At 37.4% G+C, this 25,832-nt stretch overlaps 1 protein-coding gene across 1 annotated transcript; it reads left to right on the top strand.

The window, feature by feature from the left end:
• The first annotated feature begins 2,315 nt into the window (after positions 1–2,315).
• Positions 2,316–24,661, top strand: slc15a1b (solute carrier family 15 member 1b). Its single transcript, XM_062997683.1, has 21 exons — positions 2,316–2,337; positions 4,593–4,734; positions 6,076–6,195; positions 7,833–7,932; positions 10,137–10,227; positions 10,900–10,983; positions 11,076–11,158; positions 12,169–12,255; positions 13,478–13,567; positions 15,201–15,245; positions 15,393–15,425; positions 15,948–16,036; positions 16,139–16,220; positions 16,327–16,443; positions 17,957–18,091; positions 18,316–18,362; positions 20,271–20,378; positions 20,491–20,605; positions 22,409–22,546; positions 22,631–22,738; positions 24,440–24,661. Exons 1-21 carry the CDS (start codon positions 2,331–2,333, stop codon positions 24,659–24,661), a joined length of 2,043 nt encoding a protein of 680 aa, XP_062853753.1. The 5' UTR covers positions 2,316–2,330.
• Positions 24,662–25,832: the final 1,171 nt, after the last annotated feature.

The raw sequence follows: 25,832 nt of genomic DNA on the forward strand, positions 1-25,832 counted from the left end.
AATACACTTGTGAACTGATGAATCTTGTGAAACATATAGCTACTGTTTCTGTCATGAATTTAATCAAAATGTGAACAACATGATGTTAAAATCCTAATAAATTAATACACTTTTTATCTTTCCTTGTGGCCTTCTTGTCATACATTACATCTTGTATGAAGATCTAAAAGAATTAAATAAATTTTTTCCAGACACAAGATGTATATAAAGCTGAATATTTTAAGGCTTTTTTATTAAAACTAACTCAAGACCCACTTGCAATATGTAAAAGCTTACTGTCCTCATTTTATAACATATGATCATAAACACAGCCTAATTCCTTTAATCATTCAAGAGCTGTTTTGATTATTATCATACTAATAACCAACCACGTCGATTATTTATTGTATTGCTTGATCAAATGCACTGATGCACTAATGTGCTCTGATGTCATAAATAGAGAGCACAGTCCAGACTTCAGCCCTCTGACACTTCAGAATTTATGATACAGGTTAGATAAAAACCCTGCTCCCTCCTGCCAGGTGCTCCCAGTACAGGTGAAGTGTGTGCGGGGGTGAGTGTGGTGTCTTACGAACAACTGTCTGTGTATTTGCACTAAAGGATATTTGCTCAGTGAGGAAAAACAGGGAGACATCATGGCAGGTGAGTACATGTGGATTTTTTCAAACCCATAACATTAAAACATAATTGATTTATACTGTATATATCTATTTTAACTTAAATTATACTGATTAACAAAAAGTATATTATTTATTTCTTCATTCTATAGTTAATTAACTAATAAATAATAAATAAGTAAATTATTTAATGCAAATTAATGCAAAGTTTTTAGTAATACTATACTCTATTACATTATACAGACAAAGAGGAAGGAAAACAGAAGAAGACCAAAGCCCAGGTAAATCCTAATGTTAAAGCATTATTATTAGAGGTGCACCAATCATGAGTATTTATGCCATAATCAATTCTGGTTTCCTTATTCGTTAGTTATTCTTTTTATAAGCCTTTATTATCTGTGTGCTAAATGCAGACATGAAACACTAGCACACAAATGACTTTGTATTAGTTACAAAATTGCTCTTCACTGAAGATGACACACTGAGTTTAATCCCAGTCTACTTTTTGTGTATATCTAATGGAAGCCTTTATCTGTCATGTATATATATATATATATATATATATATATATATATATATATATATATGGGTACAGTACAATAAAATTCTTTTTAAGAATGTCCCACCTTGTTTGAAAGTTGGGGTCAGAGTGCAAATTCAGCCAATGTATGGCGCCTCTGGAGCCAAGAGGTTTAAGTGCTTTGCTACAACAGTGGCTCCTTGGCAGGGCTGGGATTTAAACCCTAACCATTTAATTGATAGCCCAAAGCTCTACTCACTGAGATACCACCATCCCAGTGTCCTTCTCATACTTAAGTTCATTCCGTCTTGTCTCTAAACTGCTCCTGGATGTGAGTGTATAAAACATGTGGCTTCAACTAGGGTCACTATGCACCACATTCTTATCCATTTACTTAGTCAATTAAACCTAACAGCAACCTGCAGGACCAGTCCATCTAACGTCTTTGAAGAGATGGAATTGCACAGAGGTGTATGTAGAAGAAAATCAACATAGACAGAAGGAGAACATTATAAACTCTTAACAGAGCATATCGGGACACAGTTCCTGAAGCTCTGCGAGAAACTTAAAAAAAAACAAATCTGATGTGTTGTAAATGTAAACATTTGACAAAACCATATATTTGATTCTGTACCAGATAATACTGGTATAAAAGTCAGTCTGATAATCAGTCTGTGATTAAAACTCAAGTACAGTTGGGTTATGCAACAAAGCCATATTTCAAAGTATAAGTACAACCTTTGAAAGGTTGAAGAGAATCAAAATTAGGATTTTGCACTGCAGCAAAAAACACTTCCTCCTTCATTGTGCTTTGGTACATTTGTAGCAGAAGCATTCACATATAGTCAGTGCCTCTACCTTGCTCATGTTCTAGCAGTATTTATATATTTACTTATTATCATTTTAACGTCATGTTTTACACAGAAACGGTAGTTACTGGTTACACAAGATTCATCAGTTCACAAGTTTAATGTCTAACAGTCTACAGTGCTACCCACTGAGCCACTGATTAAAATTGTGCACCCCTAATTACGATATTGTGGACAGTTTCAGTGTATGCGTTTGGTTAGGCTTTTATAATGGTTTGATTTTTGGTGTGTTTTGAATATCAACAGAAGGAGTGCTGTGGCTACCCTATCAGCATCTTCTTTATTGTGGTGAATGAGTTCTGCGAGCGCTTCTCTTACTATGGCATGCGAGGTAAGATGTTTTAACATGCACAGGCTGAAATACATAGTCCCATCAAGCAATAACTGCATGACAGTTACCAGCAAAACTATAAACTTTACCATAGGTGCTGTTACAGGTGCTAAATACTCAAACCCTCACTGCACAGCAGTGTTATCAGTAACTTCATGTCCTACCAGCATTTTGCCGTTCTGCTGTGTTAAAGCTTCCAAAAGGAATGTTATATATGATTAGTGCAGTTTTTATGGTGCACTGGAATTACAGTCCTGTGTTTTATTATATGGAATATAATATACAGGCTGTTTAATACTGTGAATGTTCAGGTATGCAATGTGAAGGTCCAAGTGAACAAACTGTCAACTAAACATCAAAATCAAATCCTTAAAGTATAGTCTTACAAAGTGCATACAACAGCTCAGCGTAGTTTGGTATAATACACTATATGGACAAAAGTATTGGGACTGGTAATTTTTGATGTCATGTTGTTAAAGCAACAACACTTGCTAACAGGAGCAATAAATCAAATATAAGAAGGACATTATATGCTTCCAACTTTGTAGCAACAGTTTAGGGAATGTCCTTTTCTGTTCCAGCATGACTGTGCCCATGTGCACAAAGAAAAATCTATATAGTCACAAAGAAATGCACGAAGTCCTTATCTCAGCCCCACTGAACAGCTTTGGTATGACTTGCTCATCCTCATACAAAAGCTCTTTTGACAGAATAGGCACAGATTCCCACAGACATACTTTCTTGTAAGAAGCCTGCTCAGAACAGTGACAGTTGTTATAGCTGGAGAAATCAGATATAGGTCACTCTATTTTAATACCATTTGTTTTTGAAACGGGATGTCAGGAGTCTAAATTATTTTGGCCATATAGTGTATATGAAACTCACTTGGCCAGGTTGCACACAGAGCAAAAAGAACACTGTTTAGCTGACAGGGTGAAGGGCTGTGTCTCAATCCACACAAAAAATTCTAAACAAAGTGCTTTAAATAGTAGCCTTGCCTTTGGGCAAAATCTAATATAGCAGTCTATTTAGTAAATAGGATAGTATTTTGTACACAACAGCTCTCCTCTGCCCCATGTGCAGCTTGATCTTAGTTATTTAGTACAATGTTGTTTTGAACAGCTTTAATGAAACACTAAATGTATTCTCTCAGTTAATATTTTGATAGAGATAGAGATGTAATTCATGTCAGACCCCAGATGAACCTAATTGTAGTTTAAAATGAAAATATAAACCAGGTCTCTTTGTGGCACAGTCTATTACACCAGCCTACTACTACTGCTCGTGCCACACATTCTACACACAAAATTGTCTGTTTCTAGGGGAGGGTGAGGTAAATGGGGTATCACTTTGTGTCTGCTGGTAAGGGTGCCAGCACAAGTGATGGAAGAATACTTTTATTCTTTTTCCTCATGTATTCTACAGTACAGTTATTTAGGAGTCTACTAGTGGCTGGTGACAAAACCCCCAGCATGGATTAAGTGCAGTGTAAGAGGTAATTGTAATGTCTAAATTATTATTTAAAACAGATGCCTGATATGTCATGGAAATATGTTTTCCCTTTCAAAATCTGACACCAGGCTAAAAAATACAATCTAACTTAGAGGTATACATTTACTCCATCACTACAAGCACTGGAAGAATTGGCTCTATATCATAATGCTCCCTGATGTTCTTTCTTTATACAAGCAACACAGGTTTCATCACAAATGATGAGCATATCTGCTAAAGGACCCCTTTATTTTTTATAGTTCTGATTTGCCATGAGTGCAAATCTTACACAAACATCTTTTCGCTCGTGCAACTTTTGGTGCACCTGTCTGGAGACTATTTGTGGTTCTATAAACATTTTACTTGTAAACTATCAAACAAATTGTACTGACAGAATTGTTTATGGTGTCGGATTACCTAAACCCTAAAATTATTATATATTAAACTATACTATTATATTATACTATATACAGTAGGTATGAGTTTTTGACAGAGGTAGCACAGGAGTTAAGGTAATCAGAATGTCCCTGGTTTAAGCCCAACAATAACAGGGTGGTGCTGTTGAGTCGTTAAGCAGGTTTCTTCTCAGTCACAATCTCTTTGGAGAAAACCTCTTTGCTAAATGCCATGAATGTAAACATTTAAACATACTTTTGTTTATGCTTATAATTAAAGACAAATAAGTGAAGTAAAAATGATTAAATATTCTTGTCCGTCTGTGATAATCACCCATATGTAACAGAATCTTGACTCCCTGTTTGCAGCTGTGCTGGTACTGTACTTCCGTTATTTCCTTCGCTGGGATGATGACCTGGCCACCACCATTTACCACACATTTGTGGCCCTGTGCTACCTCATGCCTATTCTGGGGGCCATCATAGCTGATTCCTGGCTTGGAAAGTTTAAGTAAGTGAATCACCTCTGTACTGCTTTTTGATATACACCAACCAGGCATAACATTATGACCATTGAGAGATGAAGTGAATAACACTGATTATCTCTTCATCACAGCACCTGTTAGTGGGTGGGATATATTAGGCAGCAAGTGAACATTTTATCCTCAAAGTTGATGTGTTAGAAGCAGGATAAAAGGGCAAGCGTAATGATTTGAGAGAGTTTGACAAGGGCCAAATTGTGATGGCTAGACGACTAGGTTAGAGCATCTCCAAAACTGCAGCTCTTGTGGGGTGTTCCTGGTCTGCAGTGGTCAGTATCTATCAAAAGTGGTCCAAGGAAGGAACAGTGGTAAACCGGCGACAGGGTCATGGACGGCCAAGGCTCATTGATGTTATGTCTGATCGGTGTAATACCATGTGTAATACAAACCTCATAAGGGTTGAGACAGGATGTAAAATGCCAATGATGACAAAAAGTACTTTGTAGATCATATTTGATCTATAGCAAATTAAAAACAGTAGAATAACATTAGCAGAATGGTTTGTCCAAATGTGTTGATGTGGCTTGTGATGCTGTATGAGCTGCAGGACACATGAGTGGTGCAGTGGTATATTACAGTAGCCACCAGGATTCAGGTTTGAATCTCAGAATGTGCTATCAGCCTGCTGGGTCCCTACACAGACATGATGGGGGGGCTAAAACCTGTAATGAATGAGCACCCTGGGGATTCCCAGTAGGACCAGACCCACCAGGATAATGCAGTGATGGAAATGAAATGAGAAACATGCTTTACTTATTATATTACATTATATTATTATATTATATTATATTATATTATATCATATTATATTATATTATATTATATTATATTATATTATATTATATTATATTATATTATATTATATTATATTAATTATATTATATTATATTTATTATATTATATTATATTATATTATATTATATTATATTATATTATATTATATTATATTATTATTATATTATATTATATTATATTATATTATATTATATTATATTATATTATATTATATTATATTATATTAATTATATTATATTATATTATATTATATTATATTATATTATATTATATTATATTATATTATATTATATTATATTATATTTCAGATGCTTTTTAGTGTTTTATTGCAATTTAGTGTTAAGGGCCTTGCTCAGGGGCCCAACAGTGGCAACTTGGCGGTGGTGGGGCTTGAACCAGCAATCTTTTGATTACTAGTCCAGTACCTTAACCACTGAGCTATCACTGCACACAGTACATTATACAGTACATTATACAGTACATTAAACTCACTACTTTTCTCTTTCATTCTGCAGGACTATAGTGTATCTATCCATCGTGTACACTATCGGCCAAGCAGTCATGGCCATCAGTGCTATTCATGACATCACTGATTCCAACAAGGATGGCACCCCTGATAACATGACACTCCATATGTAAGTAAACATCTCACACACACACAAACACACACACATACACACACACACACACACACAAATCGTGCAACTGCTCATTTTATAAAAAAAAGTTTGTTGTGTGAAATTATATGCACTACATCAGGGGTCTCAAACTCATTTTCACTGAGAGCCACATCTGCATTATGGTGCCCCATTAAAGGGCCAATTGTAACGTATCCTGCTGTGATTGCAGTCTGCCTTTTAAGTCTTAGACAATTTGTCATTTTTCTTGGAGGCTAAATTCTGTGTTTGGGTTTGTACTCCTTTACCACAGACACGGCCTCATAACACATCTTTCATTAAATTACCTCCCTCTGCTTCTATTTTCTCTTCTTGTACATTTTGGGATTATTTGTAAATATTACTCAACATCACTTATTGGAAAACCGCTTCAGTTAAACGCTGATGTGGAAACACTGCCATCTAGTGGCGGGATGCGGTCACTTTGCAGGTCACAAAATTGTCATGCATTGTGGGAGATGCAGTCTATGTACAATTTTACAGTGTATTTTAAGCCAATCATACATATTTTTAGCTCTCAAAGGCCACATAAAATGACGTGACAGGCCAGTGACCTGCGGGCCTTGAGTTTGACATGTGCGCTACATGATTGAGACACATTAATTATATGAAGGAAATCATATGCTTCCAACTTTGCAGCAACAGTTTAGGCTAGGCCTAGGTACTCTTTTCCAGACATTTGATGGAACCTGGGTGACACTATCCACCCTTAAGTGTTCTTCAGATCACTGACACATGGTACACGGAGGAAGCCCTGACTCCAAAGTCAGAACCTTAAAGCTTACTTGGATAAAAAAGCAGGAGGCACAGTAGTCTAAATTTTATATCAGCACAAGGGGACAGGTTGAATTTTTTTCTCATCTAAGAAATAGTTTGTTGGTCCAGATTACACTTGAAGTTGAACTGCATCCATTTATATTTGCCCTACTGTTCACCAACACATGCAAAATAAACTGAATCTAGTGCTTGATGAATTAGCGCACACACAGAGATTCATTTATTTTCTCATCCGCCTATCCAATTAGGGTTGGGGGGGGGGGGGCTTTCAATGGGCTCAAGGCACACAGTAACACCCTGGATGGGACGCCAGTCCATCGCAGGGCAGACACACATACACACACTCATTCACTTATGGGGCAATTCAGTGTCTCCAATTAACCTGATTGCATGTTTTTGGACTGTGGGAGGAAACCGGAGCTCCCGGAGGAAACCCACGCAGAAACAGGGAGAACATGCAAACTCCACACAGAAAGGACCCGGACCACCCTGCCTGGGATTGAACCCAGGTCCTTCTTGCTGTAAGGCGACATTGCTACCCACTAAGCCGCCACTGTGCCGCCCATTATACACACATATACACCTTAAATTAAATTAAATTACCTACTTTATTACAGTATTATTTTAGAGGTAGTATTTTATTAAGTACATACATCTGCTGAAAAACACAATCACTTCATTTTATTTACTACACTATCAACAATGATCATATGTTTACAAAAATGCTATATCATTAGTATTTCAAGTGAGAGATTTAAATATTTAAATAGAAGTTATTTTTTTTAAATCATGTTAATCATGTTTTTTCTTTGCTTTAGTGCCCTGTCTATGGTGGGTCTACTCCTTATTGCTCTGGGTACAGGAGGGATAAAGCCCTGTGTAGCTGCCTTTGGAGGAGACCAGTTTGAAGATGACCAGGTTTGTAAGCTAAAAAAAAATAATGATGTATAGTTCCTGCTATTACAAAATGAGATAATATAAATTATTTTGTTGACGAACTACAATACAAGTATATTTAAGAATTGTGAGAACACACACACATACCCACACACAGCGTACTTTATATGAATGCTATAAACTCAGTGTTTGATCCCAACACAATTAAGTGTACTTTGTGTACTTTGTACACAGTTCCATATCAGAGGTCTGTATCAGCAGCATTATCAGAACACAGAGTTCATATATACACATGTGTGCAGAGTAATAAAGATTAAATACAACATGGAGCTGATTACTGATGCTGATGCATACAGTTTAGCACTGATTATTACTGTCTTCTCCACCCTTTTTATTCAGTCATGTAGGGCAACATTTGCCCATAAATCAATTATGTCATAAAATGTTGTTACAGTCCACGAATCAAGTTGCTTTATAAATGTGCTGATTATAATTTATTGCTGTTATTTATTATTTTTTATATACTTTTAATTTATTCTATTTTCATCAACCGCTTTGTCCTGGTCATGGCCCTGGTTGATCTGGTTCAACTAGACTGTGCGCAATGCAGTAACACACCCCCAACAGGATTCAACACAGGGCCTCAGCCACACCAGAGACATAGCCAGTCATGTCTGTATGTAACCGAACGACTGACCGATAGCACAGCTGGGGATTCAGACTCTGGATCCCAGTGGTAGTGTGCTAGTGCAATTTAATGCTGCGACACCCAAAACCTTATTATTATAATTATTATATTTATATAATAAAATGATCAACATTAACATTATTATTATTAGTAGATTATTTATATTAAAAATAGCATGTATACATACAAGGTCTGTATCATGTCAGTCAACATCAACACTTTGAATAATACACCAACTAGGCATAACATTATGAGCACTGACAGGTGAAGTGAATAACACTGATTATCTCTTCATCACGGCACCTGTTAGTGGGGGGGGGGGGTATATTAGGCAGCAAGTGAACATTTTATCTTTAAAGTTTATGTGTTAGAAGCAGGAAAAATGGGCAAGCGTAAGGATATGAGCGATTTTGACAATTGTGATGGCTAGATGACTGGGTCAGAGCATCTCCAAAACTGCATCTCTTGTGAGGTGTTCCTGGTCTGCAGTGGTCAGTATCTATTAAAAGTGGTCCAAGGAAGGAACAGTGGAAAACCGGCGACAGGGTCATGGGCGGCCAAGTCTCATTGATGCACATGGGGCCAGTGTGGTCTGATCCAACAGACGAGCTACTGTAGCTCAAACTGCTGAAGAAGTTAATGCTGTGTATTCTGATAGAAAGGTGTCAGAATACACAGTGCATCACAGTTGCAGGGCTGTTTTGGCAGCAAAAGGGGGACCAACACAATATTAGGAAGGTGGTCATAATGTTATGCCTTATCGGTGTATACTTTACTGTAGCACGTTAAAAAATGTGTTAATCTGATATTAATCCAGGATTTTATCTTATTTTTGCCTCAATACTAGAGCCAAGATTAATTTTATTAATTTTTATATTTTAACATTTTATTAAATGCAATCTAGAATATTCTGTGCAAACAAGAGAAGCTTAAGAAATAATTTATTTAAATTGTTTAATTTTCAAAAGGATATCCTAAAAAAGAATATACTCTTTATAATTATTTTATATGTAGCAGGGGTTCTCAGCCTGTGCACTTTTTGCAACTCCCAACACGTAAGGGTGTGGCCCTCCATTCTGTGGTCTATTGCCTAATACTTAATGCACTGTGAAACCCACAAAAGTGGCTCTTGGTTATTCTTAGAGCACTTGCAGCTCAGCTGATAAGAAGACTGAGAACCATTTTAGGCAAAGCATGAATATACACTGGACAGTACTTATAATAATTTATGGTACATTTTATCACATGAGCTATCAATAAGCCATATTAAACAAGTATTTTATTGCAAATTTAAATACTAATAGTATTTAATTTGTATTTGGTAAAAGAAGTGATCCCAATGGGCTATACTGCTTTAGAAGATCAACAAGATATGTAAGAGCAAAACATAATTGCAAAGACAAGACAAAATGTCACTGCTTGTGAATATGAGTACAACACAACATGCTTTATCAGGATTGTTTAAAAATAATTTAAAAAAAAAAGCACATCAGTGCATCTTTATTATAGGCAGTTGATTTTTTTTTGTGTTCTACAGGAAAAACAAAGAAGCACCTTCTTCTCCATTTTCTATCTCGCCATTAATGCTGGCAGTCTGCTCTCCACCGTCATCACACCAATTCTCAGAGGTAAGTGTGGTTCAACCCTTAAATACCAGTTAGCTTATGAAGGGTTTGATTTACAGACATATTTTATATGTACATAAAAATGTAAGTATCTGTCCTTTTCATTATACTAAAAAAATATCATTTATTGAAATCAGAATAGCAATCACATAAAACAAACATGAAACCTTTTGGAGTGATTAGACTCTTTAAAGCTAAATTACAAATATAGCCCATAATATTTTGATAAAAAGGGCTTGCATGTATGATTCCAAGAACACCAAACCCACAGTGAATGAACATGTGAATGAACTCATAGATCACTATGTTCAACACACTTCACAAACTTCACATCTCACTCTACAGTCTACACTCTACTCTGGTCAGTCGTGGTGGGTCTGATTAGTTGGGCGAAAGGTAGGAAACCCCCCTTACAGGTCGCCCTTCCATCACAGGGCAGACACACACACACATTTAGGGGAATTGTGAGGCAAAGGTATACCCACTGCACCACCATACCTGTGGAGGAATTTCAGTAGTAAATTGAAAAATTTGTGGGGGGAAAATGTAAATTGCAATATTGGGACGGGGTGTGCGGCTGCCTTTAGTTGTTACAAAGATAAATACCTAGACAAATGTAAACCTTTATTGCTGATGTAAACAATAATTGTATTTACCAGTCCATCTGCTCCACAGCTCAAGAGTGTGGCATCAACACACAGCAGAAGTGCTATCCTCTGGCATTTGGTGTCCCTGCTGCTCTTATGGCAGTTGCCCTCGGTAAGTGCTGACACTTCAAAAGCAGTTGTAGCTGTTTTAGCTGTGTCTACAGTGGGGTGTCTTTAACTAAACTTTCTTTGATCTCTCTGTAGTTGTGTTTATTCTGGGCAGCAGTATGTACACCAAAGCTGCACCCAAGGGCAACATCATGATGGAGGTGATGAGCTGCATTGGAGTAAGTATTATTCTATTATATATACAGTATCATGTATATTCTATTGTATTCTATTCTTCTGCTTTTACAAACATTAGTGAAAGAATGGGTCACTCTCAGGAGCTCAGTGAATTCCAGCATGGTGCCGTGATGCCACCTGTGCAAAAAGTCCAGTCGTGAAATTTCCTCACTACTAAATATTCCACAAAGTGGGAGGTCACGTAAAATGACAGAGCGGGGTCAGCGGATGCTGAGGCGCATAGTCGCAGAGGTCACCAGCTTTCTGTAGAGTCAATCACTACAGACCTCCAAACTTAATGTGGCCTTCAGATTAGCTCAAGAACAGTGAGTAGAGAGCTTCATGGAATGGGTTTCCATGGCCGAGCAGCTGCATCCAAGCGCAATGCAAAGGGACAGATGCAGCGGTGTGAAGCACGCCGCCACTAGACTCTAAAGCAGTGGAGACGTGTTCTCTGGAGTGATGAATCACGCTTCTCCATCTGGCAATCCGATGGACGAGTCTGGGTTTGGCGGTTGCCAGGAGAACGGTACTTGTCTGACTGCATTGTGCCAAGTGTAAAGTTTGGTGGAGGGGGGATTATGGTGTGGGCTTGTTTATCAGGAGTTTGGCTCGGCCCCTTGAATGAGCGAGTTTGGTGTGGAAGAACTTGATTGGCCTGCACTCAACCCGATAGAACACCTTTGGGATGAATTAGAGTGGAGACTGTGACCCAGGCCTTCTCATCCAACATCAGTGTCTGACCTCACAAATGCACTTCTGGAAGAATGGTCAAAAATGGCCATAAACACACTCCTAAACCTTGTGGAAAGCCTTCCCAGAAGAGTTGAAGCTGTTATAGCTGCAAAGGGTGGGCTGACATCATATTAAACCCTATGGATTAAGAATGGGACGTCACTCAAGTTCATATGCGTGTGAAGGCAGACGAGCGAATACTTTTGGCAATATAGCGTACATATACTGTATATATAATGTTATCCTACTTATTACAATCACTCTCTGTTTGCTTCAGTTTGCCATTAACAACCGCTTCAAGCACCGCAGCAGCCACTACCCCAAGAGAGAGCACTGGATGGACTGGGCTGAGGAAAAATATGATGTATGTTACACACGCACATCTATACCTATACACATTTCAGTTAATACAATAATAAAAACCAAAAATAATTTCAGTTCCTCTGAACCAGCTGTTCCTAATCTAGAGCTCACAGAAAATGCAGCCCTGATCTTATTCCTATTTTGTAAAAATTGTGTAGCCAGCTGGACTGGCTTTTGAGAACTCCTACAGACTGCTTTGTTCCAGCTTATTAAAAGGTTAAGAACCACTGCCATATTACTGTTCCTTACATACGTACAGACACAAAAAAAGTAGATACTTAGCTTGTTCTTGTTATTATTATTTATATATATTATTATTAGGAATATTAGTGCCTCTTACATGGGCCCAGAAATTGTGCTATATGGGCAAAAGTATTGGGACACCTCTTCTAATTTTTAATTCATGTGTTTTAACCACAACAATGGCTAATATGTGTAATAAATCAATTTTGCAGCAACAGTTTAGGGAGCCATTCCTGTTCCAGCATGTGTCCCTGTGCACACAGCAAGGTCTATAAAGACATGACGAAAAGCTTAGTTTAAAGAAACTCTAGTGGCCTGCACAGCTCCAACAAAAAGCTTTGGAATGAACTGGAACATTAGCTGAAGCTTTCTTGACCAAAATTTCTTTCTAGGCTGTTATTACAGTTGAAAAGATCACATAGAGGTCTCTCTAATTTTACACCATTTGGTTTTAAAATGGGATGTCCAACAAGCAAGTGGACATGGTCAAGTGTCCAATACTTTTGGCCACATAGTGTACTTTGCCTATATGCATATATAATGTATTATATACTGTAAGTACTGTTGTATTTGGGTGTACAAATATAAGACTATTGTCTACTATTGCATTGTTGAGCCATCATTATAGATGCAGTTACACATGACTTATAGCAGCTACATGGGTATTTGCAGTAATAATCAACTGATTAATTGGGCTTTTCTTACAACTGTGACTGAATACAAATCAAGCAATTGAGGGTTAATGGCCTTGCTCAAGAGGCTCAACAGCAGCAACTTGGCAATGATAGGGCTTGAGCTGGCAACATTCTGATTACTAGATCAGTCTGGTTACTTAACCACTGAGCTACCGTTTAAACGTTTTTGATAAAACTGAAATGTTTGTGGCAGCCACATTTGTGTTGCTCTAATTTGTGCCCGTATATGTTTTTCATATTTTGAAATTATACATTTATATAATTTCTGTTTTGTTTTGTCCTTAGAAACTGCTGATTGCTCAGGTGAAGATGGTTGTAAAGGTTCTGTTCCTCTATATCCCACTGCCCATGTTTTGGGCTCTTTTTGACCAGCAGGTGAGTATATTAAGTGTTTCATTTCAAAATATGCTTAAAGATTATATCATGGATAGCTGTTTGCATTTTGCTTTACATATCGGCAAATACAATAACATATTAGTGCTATACTATAATTCTGTAATGAGGTGTGTCGCACCTCAACACAGAGGCACCAGTTGTACTGCTGCACCTGCAAAACTTAAAAATTAACCCAATATGCAGGATGCTTAACTAAGGTAGAACAATACTCTGAATAAAAAGCCAGGGACAATAGAAAAATAAAACCACATAATGTAGGGATAGACAGGGTAGCTAGCAATGAAAACTGATTGACTCAATAACCCACTAGAATGTGACAACCAGGTTCTATAATTTTAGTGAGATGAAACACAGAACAAAGCAGGAAAGACAATAAACTCACATCCACTCCACCAATTGAATCCAGACTATACCGTTATAAATCCAAATGTGGGGCCCGTTCCAAAAAAGCCATGATGCAGGCTGGGTTACTAGGAAAATAAAAAGAGTACCGGCATCTGCTCTGGTAGAAAACCAAAGTGGCCTGAGCCCAGCATCACAGTTCAGAGAACAGGTGCCAAGAGAGGAGCCAGCAGCACTGTAAAGACGAAACATGATTAAATACACATCCCTCCACCTGGAGTGAATTAACATTGATTACCGTCAGTTAAATCATATGCGCCTCTTTGCCCTCTCTACCTGCCATGATTGGAATGGCAGATGGACATAATTCTATAACTAATATCCCCTACCTATCTCCACGGGCCTGATAACAGATTAGTGAATTTATTTAGAATGAATTTATTTGTTTTTATCTAGATCAGATTGATAGAGCAGCTAAATTATAACTATTTTTAGTTTTAATTACAATATAAAAGTGATTAATTCATGTAGTCTATATACACCATATCTATAAATATTAAAGATTACAGATTCATGCATTTGTTACATTTGATATATTTTTTCATATTAAATGATCACATTAAATTATATGTAATAAAATCTGTGCATTCTTTACATAATTTAATAAAACAAGAATACATTGCCGCTCAGGTGGCGCAGCGGTAAAACACACTAGCACACCAGATCTGGGATTTCAAACACATCATTTTGAATCTCAGCACTGCCATCCGGCTTGGCTGGGAAGCTACTTAAACAACGATTGGCTGTTGTTCACACAGTGTGGGAAAGCTGAACCAGGGCTCTTCACAACTGATGCAGCTACGACCTCTGCTGGCTGATTGAGTCGAGGAATAATGCATTGATCAGGGTGTGGCTCTCAGTACACAAGGCTGATCCGTATATGCAGGTGAAAAGATGCAGTCTGCTACTGCACACGTGCCGGAGGGGGCGTGTGTCAGTTGCGGTGCTCCTCAGTCAGCAGTGAAGGGTTGTATCGGTAGAGGGAAAGCGTAATGCAATTAGGGGAATTGGATATGACTAGATCAGTAAGAAAATTGGGGGAAAAAAACAAGAATACATGGATATACAAGAATTAATGAAAAGCTTAATTATTTTACATCTAATGTACACATTTACACACACACACACACTTTGCTTATAAAGTATACATTTGCCATCTGTAATAGCCTTTTTGTTACATGTTTATTAAAGGTTCTTCTTTTCTATACAGGGCTCTCGCTGGACCCTACAGGCCATCACAATGAATGGCAACTTTGTACGTTTTCAATCAACATAGCTTTTGACTAGAAAGAACATTTATATTTATAATAATAAAAATAACAATATATATATATATAATATATATAGATATAGATATATATATATAAATTAACTGTAACACTTTTTTTTTTTTCAAATTCAGGGTATCTTCACCGTCCAGCCAGATCAGATGCAGGTAAGACCATTTACTGACTACAATATTACCTGTTCATGGCATAAGCTGATACAATATGCACCAAAATAATACACAAATACACAATATGATCAAAGGTATATGGGCATTCACATATGTGTGTGTGTCTATGGGAATGTGTGCCTATTGTTTAAATTGTTTAAATATGATTTTATGGACCTTGTAATACCTGGGGATGGATTATAATAATGTGTATATAAAATGTATTAAAATAAGGGTTAAGGGCCTTCCCCCAAGATGTCACAAAGTAGGGCGCATATAATACAGAGGGGCCAAAAAAGCTACATACACTTTAATATTGGTAAAAATCTGAATGTTTTATGTTGGAGTGTGTATGCAATCTTTGGGTGCCTTTGTATATTTATTGTAATTTATTTAATACAAGTTTTGGCAGTCATTTCACCTGACTGAAACCCCTGAGTAATTACGAGAGGCATCCACATACATTTTGACATATAGTGTACAATGCTGGAATTCATCTAAATTTGTAAAATCTCATTTCAGACTGTGAACCCCATTCTGATCCTGATCATGGTTCCAATAGTGGACAACGCTATCTATCCTTTGATTAAAAAGTGTGGTCTGAACTTCACGTGAGTATTTTCTACAAAGCCACAAACCAGTTCTTTTTCATTTCAGTGTACACTAATTAGGAATAAACAAATGTGCAAATGTGTGTGTGTTTACTCCATCAGGCCACTGAAAAGAATTACCGTGGGAATGTTCCTGGCGGCGTTGGCATTTGTGGCTGCAGCCCTGGTGCAAATTCAGATCGATGTAAATAAGCACAGATATACTTCACAGCTATATACTGTATATACCAGACTGTTCTAATTAGTGCATTAGAATAATCTGCCTAATGTTCCTATTTGCTTTTTTCTAGCAATCCCTTCCTAAGTTCCCCTCAGCCGTTGAGGCACAGGTGAAGTTCATAAACCTGGAGAACAGCCCTATGTTCGTATCTGTGGATGAAAGCTCGTTCGATATTCCACCTTTAGGGGTATAACAAAACTGTTCCTAATGTTCCTAATCTTTATTTTTAATCTTTATATTTAATCCATAGATTCTGGCAGGCTAATCACACACATTCACAACAAGGTTTACTACATTTGCCATGGTCTAAGCCTATGCATAGGGACTACAAAATAATGCCTTTAATAATAAATAATTAAAACATAATGACTATAAAAACCATTATAACAAGTTATTACATCTGTCAAATTGATCTACACACAAAACAAACAAGTATTTAAGTTTTTTTAAATTTTTGTCTTGGGGCATTCAGCGGGCACAGCTGTAAAACACACTAGCACACCAGAGCTGACATTTCGAACTCGTTGGTTCGATACTCAGCTCTGCCATCCAGCAGGCTGGGTGCCTACTCAAACAATGATTGGTGATTGATGACTGATTGATGGCGCATGCACAGAGTCAAGGGATAATGTGGGTCAAAGTCTGTCTCTCCATACACAAATCTGATCTGCAAATAAACTCTACTCGTGCAGGTGAAAAGATGCAGTTGGCTACTGCACACGTGTCAGAGGGGGCGTGTGTTAGTCACGGCTCTCCTCAATCAGGGTGGAGATCAACATCAGTACAGGGGAAGCATAATGCATTAGGGTGATTGGATACGACTAGATTGGGAGAATAATTTTTTCTCCTGCTAATTATTATACTACCAATGTGTACTGTATATTTACTTCTAATTTACACACATTAAGTCTTTTGACTTATTTTTGAATATAAACAAATGCATATAAGTATGCATAGTGAAAGAGTATACACATAAAGTGGAATGTTCATATTCAAAAACTGCTAATTAATATTGTTAGTCATTTGTTAAAAAACAGTTAGCATTTGCACTAATGACATGTCTACATGAGAAATAATGGTGTAATAAAGGTAAAAATAAATTAGCTAGCATTTAAAAGTCATAAGATCAGATTTAGCAAGGCCATGCAAAGATTGAATTTTGACTTAATGTCTGGGGTCAATGTCTTGTTAAATGTCCATCTTCATGAATATTGAAGAGTCCCAATTTTTTAATATGTCCCACTACAATGCTCCGTTTTTGTTCCCTACTATAATGTGTAGAAATGAGAGGGCATGGCATTACTCAACTTGTTTATATAGTATGTATCACCCTTTTGATAAAAAGCATTACTCCATCAGTTACTCAATCAACCAGCTTACTTAACTTACTGGCTTATAGGCTTAATGTATAAGCCAGTTTAGTTTATTTACCTCATCCAGGTATAGAATTAGCCAGTTCTACTGAAGAAAAATTAGTTACCATAAGTGTTGTGGTACATTCTAAAAGTGCTTAAAAAGGTTACTTGAAGCGTCACTAACACATACAAAGTAATACATACATTTAAATAATTGTATGCACTAAACTTTAAAAAACAAAGTAAAAAGCTAGAATGGAATGCAAACTAGCAAAATACATTTTAAAGATTTCTGTTTAAATTGATAAAGAGTGGTTACAAAAACCCTGTCTTGTGTCTCTGAAGTCATCAGGTGATTACAGGACAGTGAACGCAGACACTATGATGTTAACAATTGGAACTGTAGCTGCAGTCAGTGTTCCTCTGCTCAAGGGAGAACGTCAGACTTTCCTCCTTGACCCACTTGGAATTAAAGGATCTGTAAGTGCTGCAATCACAACCACACAATTAACCACACATTAACTGTTTGTTATAATGTGAAGATTTAAAACAGTTTGTTAGTTAAATATAGTAGACCCTTACACTGTTTTGTGTATTGTGTGAACATAGTGAAGGGGGCAGCTGAACAATACTGAATAAGACGTTTTTGCACATTTGGAATAATTTGTTGAAATTCTAATGAAATGTTTATGCATTGTTTTCAGGGAGAAGATGTGAAAACCAAACCAGATGAAGGGGATAATAACATCAGGCTAGTACTTGTTTTATAAAACATTAGTTTTTTAACTGCACATTGAAGTAAGAAAACTAAAATGTCCTAAATGGTAAAGCAGAACAGCTTTTTGTTTTTATCTACATTTACATTTTCAGCATTTAGCAGATGCTTTTGTCCAAAGCAGCTTACAGTACTGTGACAGTATACTGTCTAAGCAATTGAGGGCTAAGGGCCTTGCTCAAGGGCCCAACAATGGCAACCTGGCATTGACCTTTTGATTATTAGTCCAGTACCTTAACTGCTAGACTACAACTGCCATTTATCTGCCCCTTATCTGGGAATTACCTGTGTAGACTCTATATTGCTCTACCTATCTGTTGCTGGGTGTCTGAGGGCTAGTTTAACTGCACCCATTACAAAGCATATAAGACAGCTGCTGCCTGCTAGGGGTGGAAAGACAACCTAATAACTGATTGGTTAGATGTAATGCAGAAACTCTCAAAAACAAGGTTTGGTTTACTGTCCACAGTTAAGAAACCTTTACAATGCTTAAAAAGCTCTTGCTTTAAAATCAGCACCTTAATACTCTGTAGAGGTTTTCTGCTGATCCTGTCCACAAAAGAACAGAGGAATGAGCTTCCTTCACTTTGCAGCCACTTGTGTTACAGTTTTCTTTGTGACCTTGGTAAAGAGACTACTTTTAATGCTATCAAACTCGAGTTTTTATATGGGTAGAAATGCAACTAGGAGGTCATACCACAAATTTAAATCAGCATTACCAAAATTAATACATTAGCTGCTACTTGTATATTGATTGATTGATTTTTTAAAACCATTTTATATTTTTATACATAACAAGCACTCCAGCCCTCTCTAGATGAAGTGCCTCTTGTAAAAACAGAAACAGTCAGGGATAACACAAAAAAGTATGAAGACTTATTTCCATTGTGGTCCCTATACATAAATAAGTCCAATAATAAGCAGCATAGCAAGCTTGACATCTTAATTCAAATCACTAAAACATAACAACACAATACATTCATTTAAATTCATAAACATTATTAAAACCTTTTTAATTAGCAAAAAGATTTCCCCTTTCATGTAACCATTCCTTAACGGCCTGTCTAAACCCTCGCAAACAGTTCCACAAGATACTCCTACAAACCTAAAAGAATCCCTACCCACTTTACTTTTACAGCATGGAAGTACTAAATCTGTAGATTATCTTTTTGTAGAATAACCATGAACATCCCTAACCTGAATAAAATAATTTTTAAGATACTGTGGAACATGTACAACCTTGTACACATTGCACAACTCTATCAGAGCAACCCTATCCTGAACTATTTACAATTCAATCATTTGAATATGATTCAATTCCAAGTGAGTTCTCATAAGATTTAACCTTTTGAGACCCTGCGGTCACATATGAGGACATTACATTTTGACTTTGTTATGCCTTATATCTCATTCTGCTTAACTTAGACCTGTTGTCACCATAAGTAGACACTTTTGTCTGCCATCTAATGGTAGTAAATGTACTAGACAATAAATAAAGTAAAAACGAGAAGAAAAATGCATTTAAACATCAAAGCTTGGGTCTCAAGAGGTTAAAATAACCCTATAGTTTATAATGAGATATTTGAGGCCTATTTTTAATCCGCTTTGCAATGCCATTACATCATGAACAACAGGCATAATTAAAATTTATTAATAATATATATATTAATTTATAAACATCCAGAAATTATAAACTAAAAAAAAACTTAGTATTGGACTAAAACTTATGTATTCTGATCATCAGTCATTATAATAAGCACAGTTGCAGAATTCATAGAATTCCCAACACTGTCCAAACATACATTCCTTAGATTGGAAACCTTTGACTTTCAGATGTATAGAAGGTTTGCAGGATATTTACTGTAACTTTTCACCTTATTACAGATTTGTAAATGGCTATAATGCTGAGCTGAATGTGTTCACCAGTTTCCAAAACATCAGTACCATGGCTCAGTTTGGGTTTTCCAACTACACTACGGTCCCAGAGGGCAAGTAAGTACCTGCAGGTGTATAATACATAATATAATACATCATTAGTGTGTGTTTCTGATTTCACTTACATCTCCATATCTTTATTTGTGGCATTGTTTGTGGTGTGTCGCAGATCCACCTTCTTCATAGAGAACAGCTCAGGACAGCAGTGTGCATATCAATTAGACCTGGGATTTGGAAGCGCCTACACACTTTTAATACCAAGCACATTCAGTTTTGGACCTGAGGTAAGTCTCTTTCGTCATCAACAGCACAAAAATCACAAACAATGATGTATTACTTTACAATAACTGCTTCATTAGTGTCACAGTAGGTTTAGCCTAACTGAATTACAACCCCCGAGCCTAGACAAAGCACTATTTCAGGGCTGCAAGGCTTTATTCCATTCACACATTCATATACATGCAGCTGGTGGATTCACTCATGAAATACCATGAAAAGACTGTGCCTGGTTGTGTGTGTGTCAGGGGACTCTGATGGTATAAGGCACCCACACTAACTGCTGTATCACCATATCATGACCCTGACAATGTCATAGCTATTTGTGGCTGGGAGTCTTGAAGAGCATACTTAGTCCTGCGTTTTGGGTGTTATGATGCCCTGTGATGCTGCACAAGCAGCAGTTGGAAAAGAGTTAGTGGTTGGCTTTATATACCCAGATAAAGCATATGCTTGCCCTCCCAGAAAGTAATGTGATAACAAAGAATAAATCTTATGGAAAATAGAAAACACCTACAAATAGTTCCTTTAATACAATAGAAAGAAATTATGTTGCTATATTATATTATGCACTCATCAGCCATAACATTAAAACCACCTCCTTGTTTCTACACTCACTGTCCATTTTATTAGCTCCACTTACCATATAGAAGCACTTTGTAGTTCTACAATTACTGACTGTAGTCCATCTATTTCTCTACATACTTTTTTAGCCTTCTTCCACCCTGTTCTTCAATGGTCAGGACCCCCACAGGACCACCACAGAGCAGGTATTATTTAGGTGGTGGATCATTCTCAGCACTGCAGTGACACTGACATAATGGTGGTGTGTTAGTGTGTGTTGTGCTGGTATGAGTGGATCAGACACAGCAGCTCTGATGGAGTTTTTAAATACCGTGTCCACTCACTGTCCACTCTATTAGACACTCCTACCAGTTGGTCCACCTTGTAGATGTAAAGTCAGAGACGATCGATCATCTATTGCTGCTGTTTGAATTGGTCATCTTCTAGACCTTCATCAGTGGTCACAGGACGCTGCCTACGGGGCACTGTTGGCTGGATATTTTTTAGGTTGGTGGACTATTCTCAGTCCAGCAGTGACAGTGAGGTGTTCAAAAACTCCATCAGGGCTGCTGTGTCTGATCCACTCACACCAGCACAACACACACTAACACACCACCACCATGTCAGTGTCACTGCAGTGCTGAGAATGATCCACCACCTAAATAATACCTGCTCTGTGGTGGTCCTGTGGGGGTTCTGACCATTGAAAAACAAAGTAAAAGGAGGTTAAAAAAGTATGTAGAGAAACAGATGGACTACAGTCAGCAATAGTAGAACTACAAAGTGCTTCTATATGGTAAGTGGAGCTGATAAAATGGACAATGTGTATAGAAACAAGGAGGTGGCTTTAATGTTATGGCTGATCAGTGTATGTCTTAATTTCTAGTCCAGTAAAAAATGGCAGATGACAGGATGGGAGCAAGTGAGAATATGTCTGTGGAAAAAAAATCCACAATGTCCTTAAAAACCCCCCGAATGTGCTTGTCAGTTGTAGGTGGATTGACTTTTCTAATCTGCTCCCTGGTGTGACTGGTGCCCTGTACAGACCTACAATCCTGGTCCAGAGCCATTCAGGAAATCAGGGCTGTTGGACAGGGCTGATTTTGCTGAACCTGTCTAAAAATGTTTGCTTTTCAAATAGCCCCATTTACCTTAAATTCCAAAACAAATAACATGATGGCGAAGTTTACACAGAAATAACTGACCTCATTAAAACTACTGTATTGTGTTTCGCTTGTGTCATGTAGTGTGGAAATACCATCAAGCAGATTGAAGACCTGAAGCCCAACGCCATCCACATGGCTTGGCAGATCCCGCAGTACTTCCTCATGACCATGGGAGAGGTGGTCTTTTCAGTCACCGGTCTCGAGTTTTCCTACTCACAGGTACAATAATCTAACAATTCTGTTTCTCACAATACATTTATCACTCTGTGCTGGCAATTTACACAACTATCCGTCACCTTTCAGGCTCCTAAGAACATGAAGTCAGTGCTGCAGGCTGGCTGGTTGCTGACCACAGCAGTGGGAAACATTATTGTGCTGATTGTGGCTGAAGCTGGACAGCTTCCTGATCAGGTATGACAGATCTGCTTTAGTCGACAGAAATAACAGTTTCCTTTTATATGTTAGTGCTGCTTAAAATCATATATTCTACCTAAAACCATTTCTTTTCTAAAATGTGTTTTAAAAACTGTTTTGTTTACATCCCTTGTAAAACAAAATGCCACAGGTAAAACAAAGTCACAGGGTTACAGTGCTTTTGATCAATGATCAAGCCTACAGAAAGGCTAGTTTAAGCTTACAGACAGGCTAAGATTACTAAAATAATAATTATAATTATTATAAAGAAATTATAATACCTTAAACCTTGAGGGAAATGGGCTACAAAAACTTAGAGCCACGAAATGACTAAAAAACATAAAACATCCAATGAGTGGCAATTTTCCAGGAAGAAATGCCTTGTTGATGAGCAAGATTAAAAAAGAATTGCCTTGTTGACTAGTTCAAGCTTACAGAAAGGCTAAGATCACTTAAATAATCAGTCATTACAACGTTTAAGAAGTTCAGATGCCTCAAACCTTGAGGGAAATGGGCTTAGGGCCACAAAATGATTAAAAAACATAAAACATTCATTGAGTGGCAATTTTCCAGGCAGAAATGCCTTGTTGATGAGCAAGATAAAAGAAGAATTGCCCTGATGATTAGTTCAAGCTAACAGAAAGGCTAAGGTAACTTAAATAATCAGTCATTACAACGTTTAAGAAATTATAATACCTTAAACCTTGAGGGAAATGGGCTATTAAAAATTAAGGCCACAAAATGATTAAAAAACATAAAACATCAAGTGAGTGGCAATTTTCCTTGAGGAAATGCCTTGCTGATGAGTAAGATTAAAGAAGGATTGTTGTTGACTAGTTTGAGCTAACAGAAAAGCTAAGATTACTTAAATAATCAGTCATTTTAACATTTAAGAAATTCAATTACCTTAAACCTTGAGGGAAATGGGCTACAAAAACTTAGGGCCACAAAGTGACTAAAAAACATAAAACATCCAGTGAGTGGAAATTTTCCATGCAGAAATGTCTTGTTGATGAGCAAGATTAAAGAAGAATTGCCTTGTTGACTAGTTCAAGCTAACAGAAAGGCTAAGATAACTTAATTAGTCATTACAACGTTTAAGAAATTCAGATGCCTTAAACCTTGAGGGAAATGGGCTACAGAAACTTAGGACCACATTGAGGTTCCAGTTTTATCAGCCAGGAACAGGAATCTAAGGCTATGATGTGCACAGACTCACCAAAACTGGACAGTTCCCTGGTCTTGATTTGTACTGCAAAGTACAAACACTGTATTATTGCCTGACAGAAGTGAAACCCAACAGGAACTTCTGACGTTGTAGCCAACACACCTGAGAGTTCAATGTGTTGTGCTTACTGGTTTCTGGTGTGCTTTTCTGCTCACTATGATTGTAGAGTGTTTATAAATCCTGATAGTCTGTGAGGGTGTAATATTTCAGACTGAGTATTTCTAATATATATGAGCGAAGAACAAGTCCCTAATAAGCCCTTGATTTGTGTTCCCTTAAAATAGTGTTACCATATACCCTATATATTTGTAGTAGTAACAAAATGTCTTTTATATTTTGATCCAAACATGCTGCAAGGCTGCGTCCTAAACCACCCATTTATTCATCTTGAGTAAATAAAGTTGACGAGCCATGTTAATCATTGTAAAGAACTATAAAATGTAATGAACCTTTTTGTGTGTGATCCACAGTGGGCTGAATATGTGCTCTTTGCTTCACTCCTGCTGTGCGTGTGCATCATCTTCTCCATCATGGCTTACTTCTATACCTACATCGACCCCGCCGAGATCGAAGCTCAATTCGCCGAGTACACACCCGAGGAAAAGGACAGAAAAAACAAGGAAGTGGAAATGAAGGGAGACAGTAAACACACAGACGATGACACATCCAGCGTCAAACAGACCAAGATTTAAACACTGTACGCTCCCCTTCCTCCTGTTGTGAGATGTGCTCCTGCTGATCTGGGATCTAAGGTTTGGTGGCTCCTAATTACAGCAATTATTGTATAAGCTGCCTGAGTACCAGCCCAGATGAAGGGTAGTGTGTACATATATTGGACTGTTGCCATAGGCCTTCAACTGTATCTGTGGTTCTGTATTATGTCTTAATTGTGTGTTAATGCTAACACATTACTGCAGGGCATTGTGTGCACGTGTGTGTGTGGTCTCTCTCGATGTGGATGTCAAATCGGGCAGATTTTTAAACAGCACATTTTTCACTTGCATTGTTTTTGCAAAAAAAAAATCACTTTAAGCCTTTAATTATTATTATTATTATTTTGATATGTCTCCAAATAAAAATACATTAAAATGTGTATTTTAGAGGAGATTCTGGCCTGTGAGATGGAAATAATTTACCATTTGTATTAAATGTATAGGTATAAACCTATATGTGTTTTCAAAGTATTGCACTTTTATATGTGAAGTTAAAAGGAACCACCAGCAGTAATTTATTTAGAACAAACTGTATGATACATAATATTATAGTGTTATACAGTGTATTATACAATGTACTGTGTAAAACGGTGATCGCTCAGCGATCAGTAAATTCAATAAAAAATACATTATTGCAAACTCTTTGTGGCTGGGTGCTTCATTTATAACTCAGAAACACAGTTAAGTTTGCATTAATGTTAAATCCTTTCACGTGACCAGTCAAATTGAAGAAACCACTATGATACGTATAGTAAATAACAGTACACTTTGATATCAAAATTGATTACCTGTAATAATGAAAGTCAATAACCCAACTTCGTTATGCGCCCTCTCTACTGATGCCGATCCTCACTTTGATTGAGGAGTGCGAGACTGACACACGCCCCCTACGTCACGTGTGCAGTAGCCGACTGCATCACTTCACCTGTATGAATCGAGTTTATATGCGAATCAGCTTTGTGTTCGGAAAGACACACCATGAACCCCATTATCCCTCGACTGTGTGCAGGCGCCATCAGCCAGTCAGCAGAGGTCGTCACTGCATCAGTTAGGAGAGAGTCCCTATCCGGCTCCCACCCTGTATGAACAACAGCCAATCGTTGCTCATGTAGGCGCCCAGCCCAGCCGGATGGCAGAGCTGAGTTTCGAA

The sequence above is a fragment of the Trichomycterus rosablanca genome, chromosome 6, assembly GCF_030014385.1.
Source record: "Trichomycterus rosablanca isolate fTriRos1 chromosome 6, fTriRos1.hap1, whole genome shotgun sequence".
Classification (NCBI taxonomy): Eukaryota; Metazoa; Chordata; class Actinopteri; order Siluriformes; family Trichomycteridae; genus Trichomycterus; species Trichomycterus rosablanca.

Excerpts from the sequence above, each read along its gene's own strand:
- slc15a1b (XM_062997683.1), top strand. Across the intron at positions 20,379-20,490 it reads ACTACGGTCCCAGAGGGCAA|ATCCACCTTCTTCATAGAGA; the intron begins GTAAGTACCTGC and ends GGTGTGTCGCAG. Across the intron at positions 22,547-22,630 it reads TCGAGTTTTCCTACTCACAG|GCTCCTAAGAACATGAAGTC; the intron begins GTACAATAATCT and ends GTCACCTTTCAG.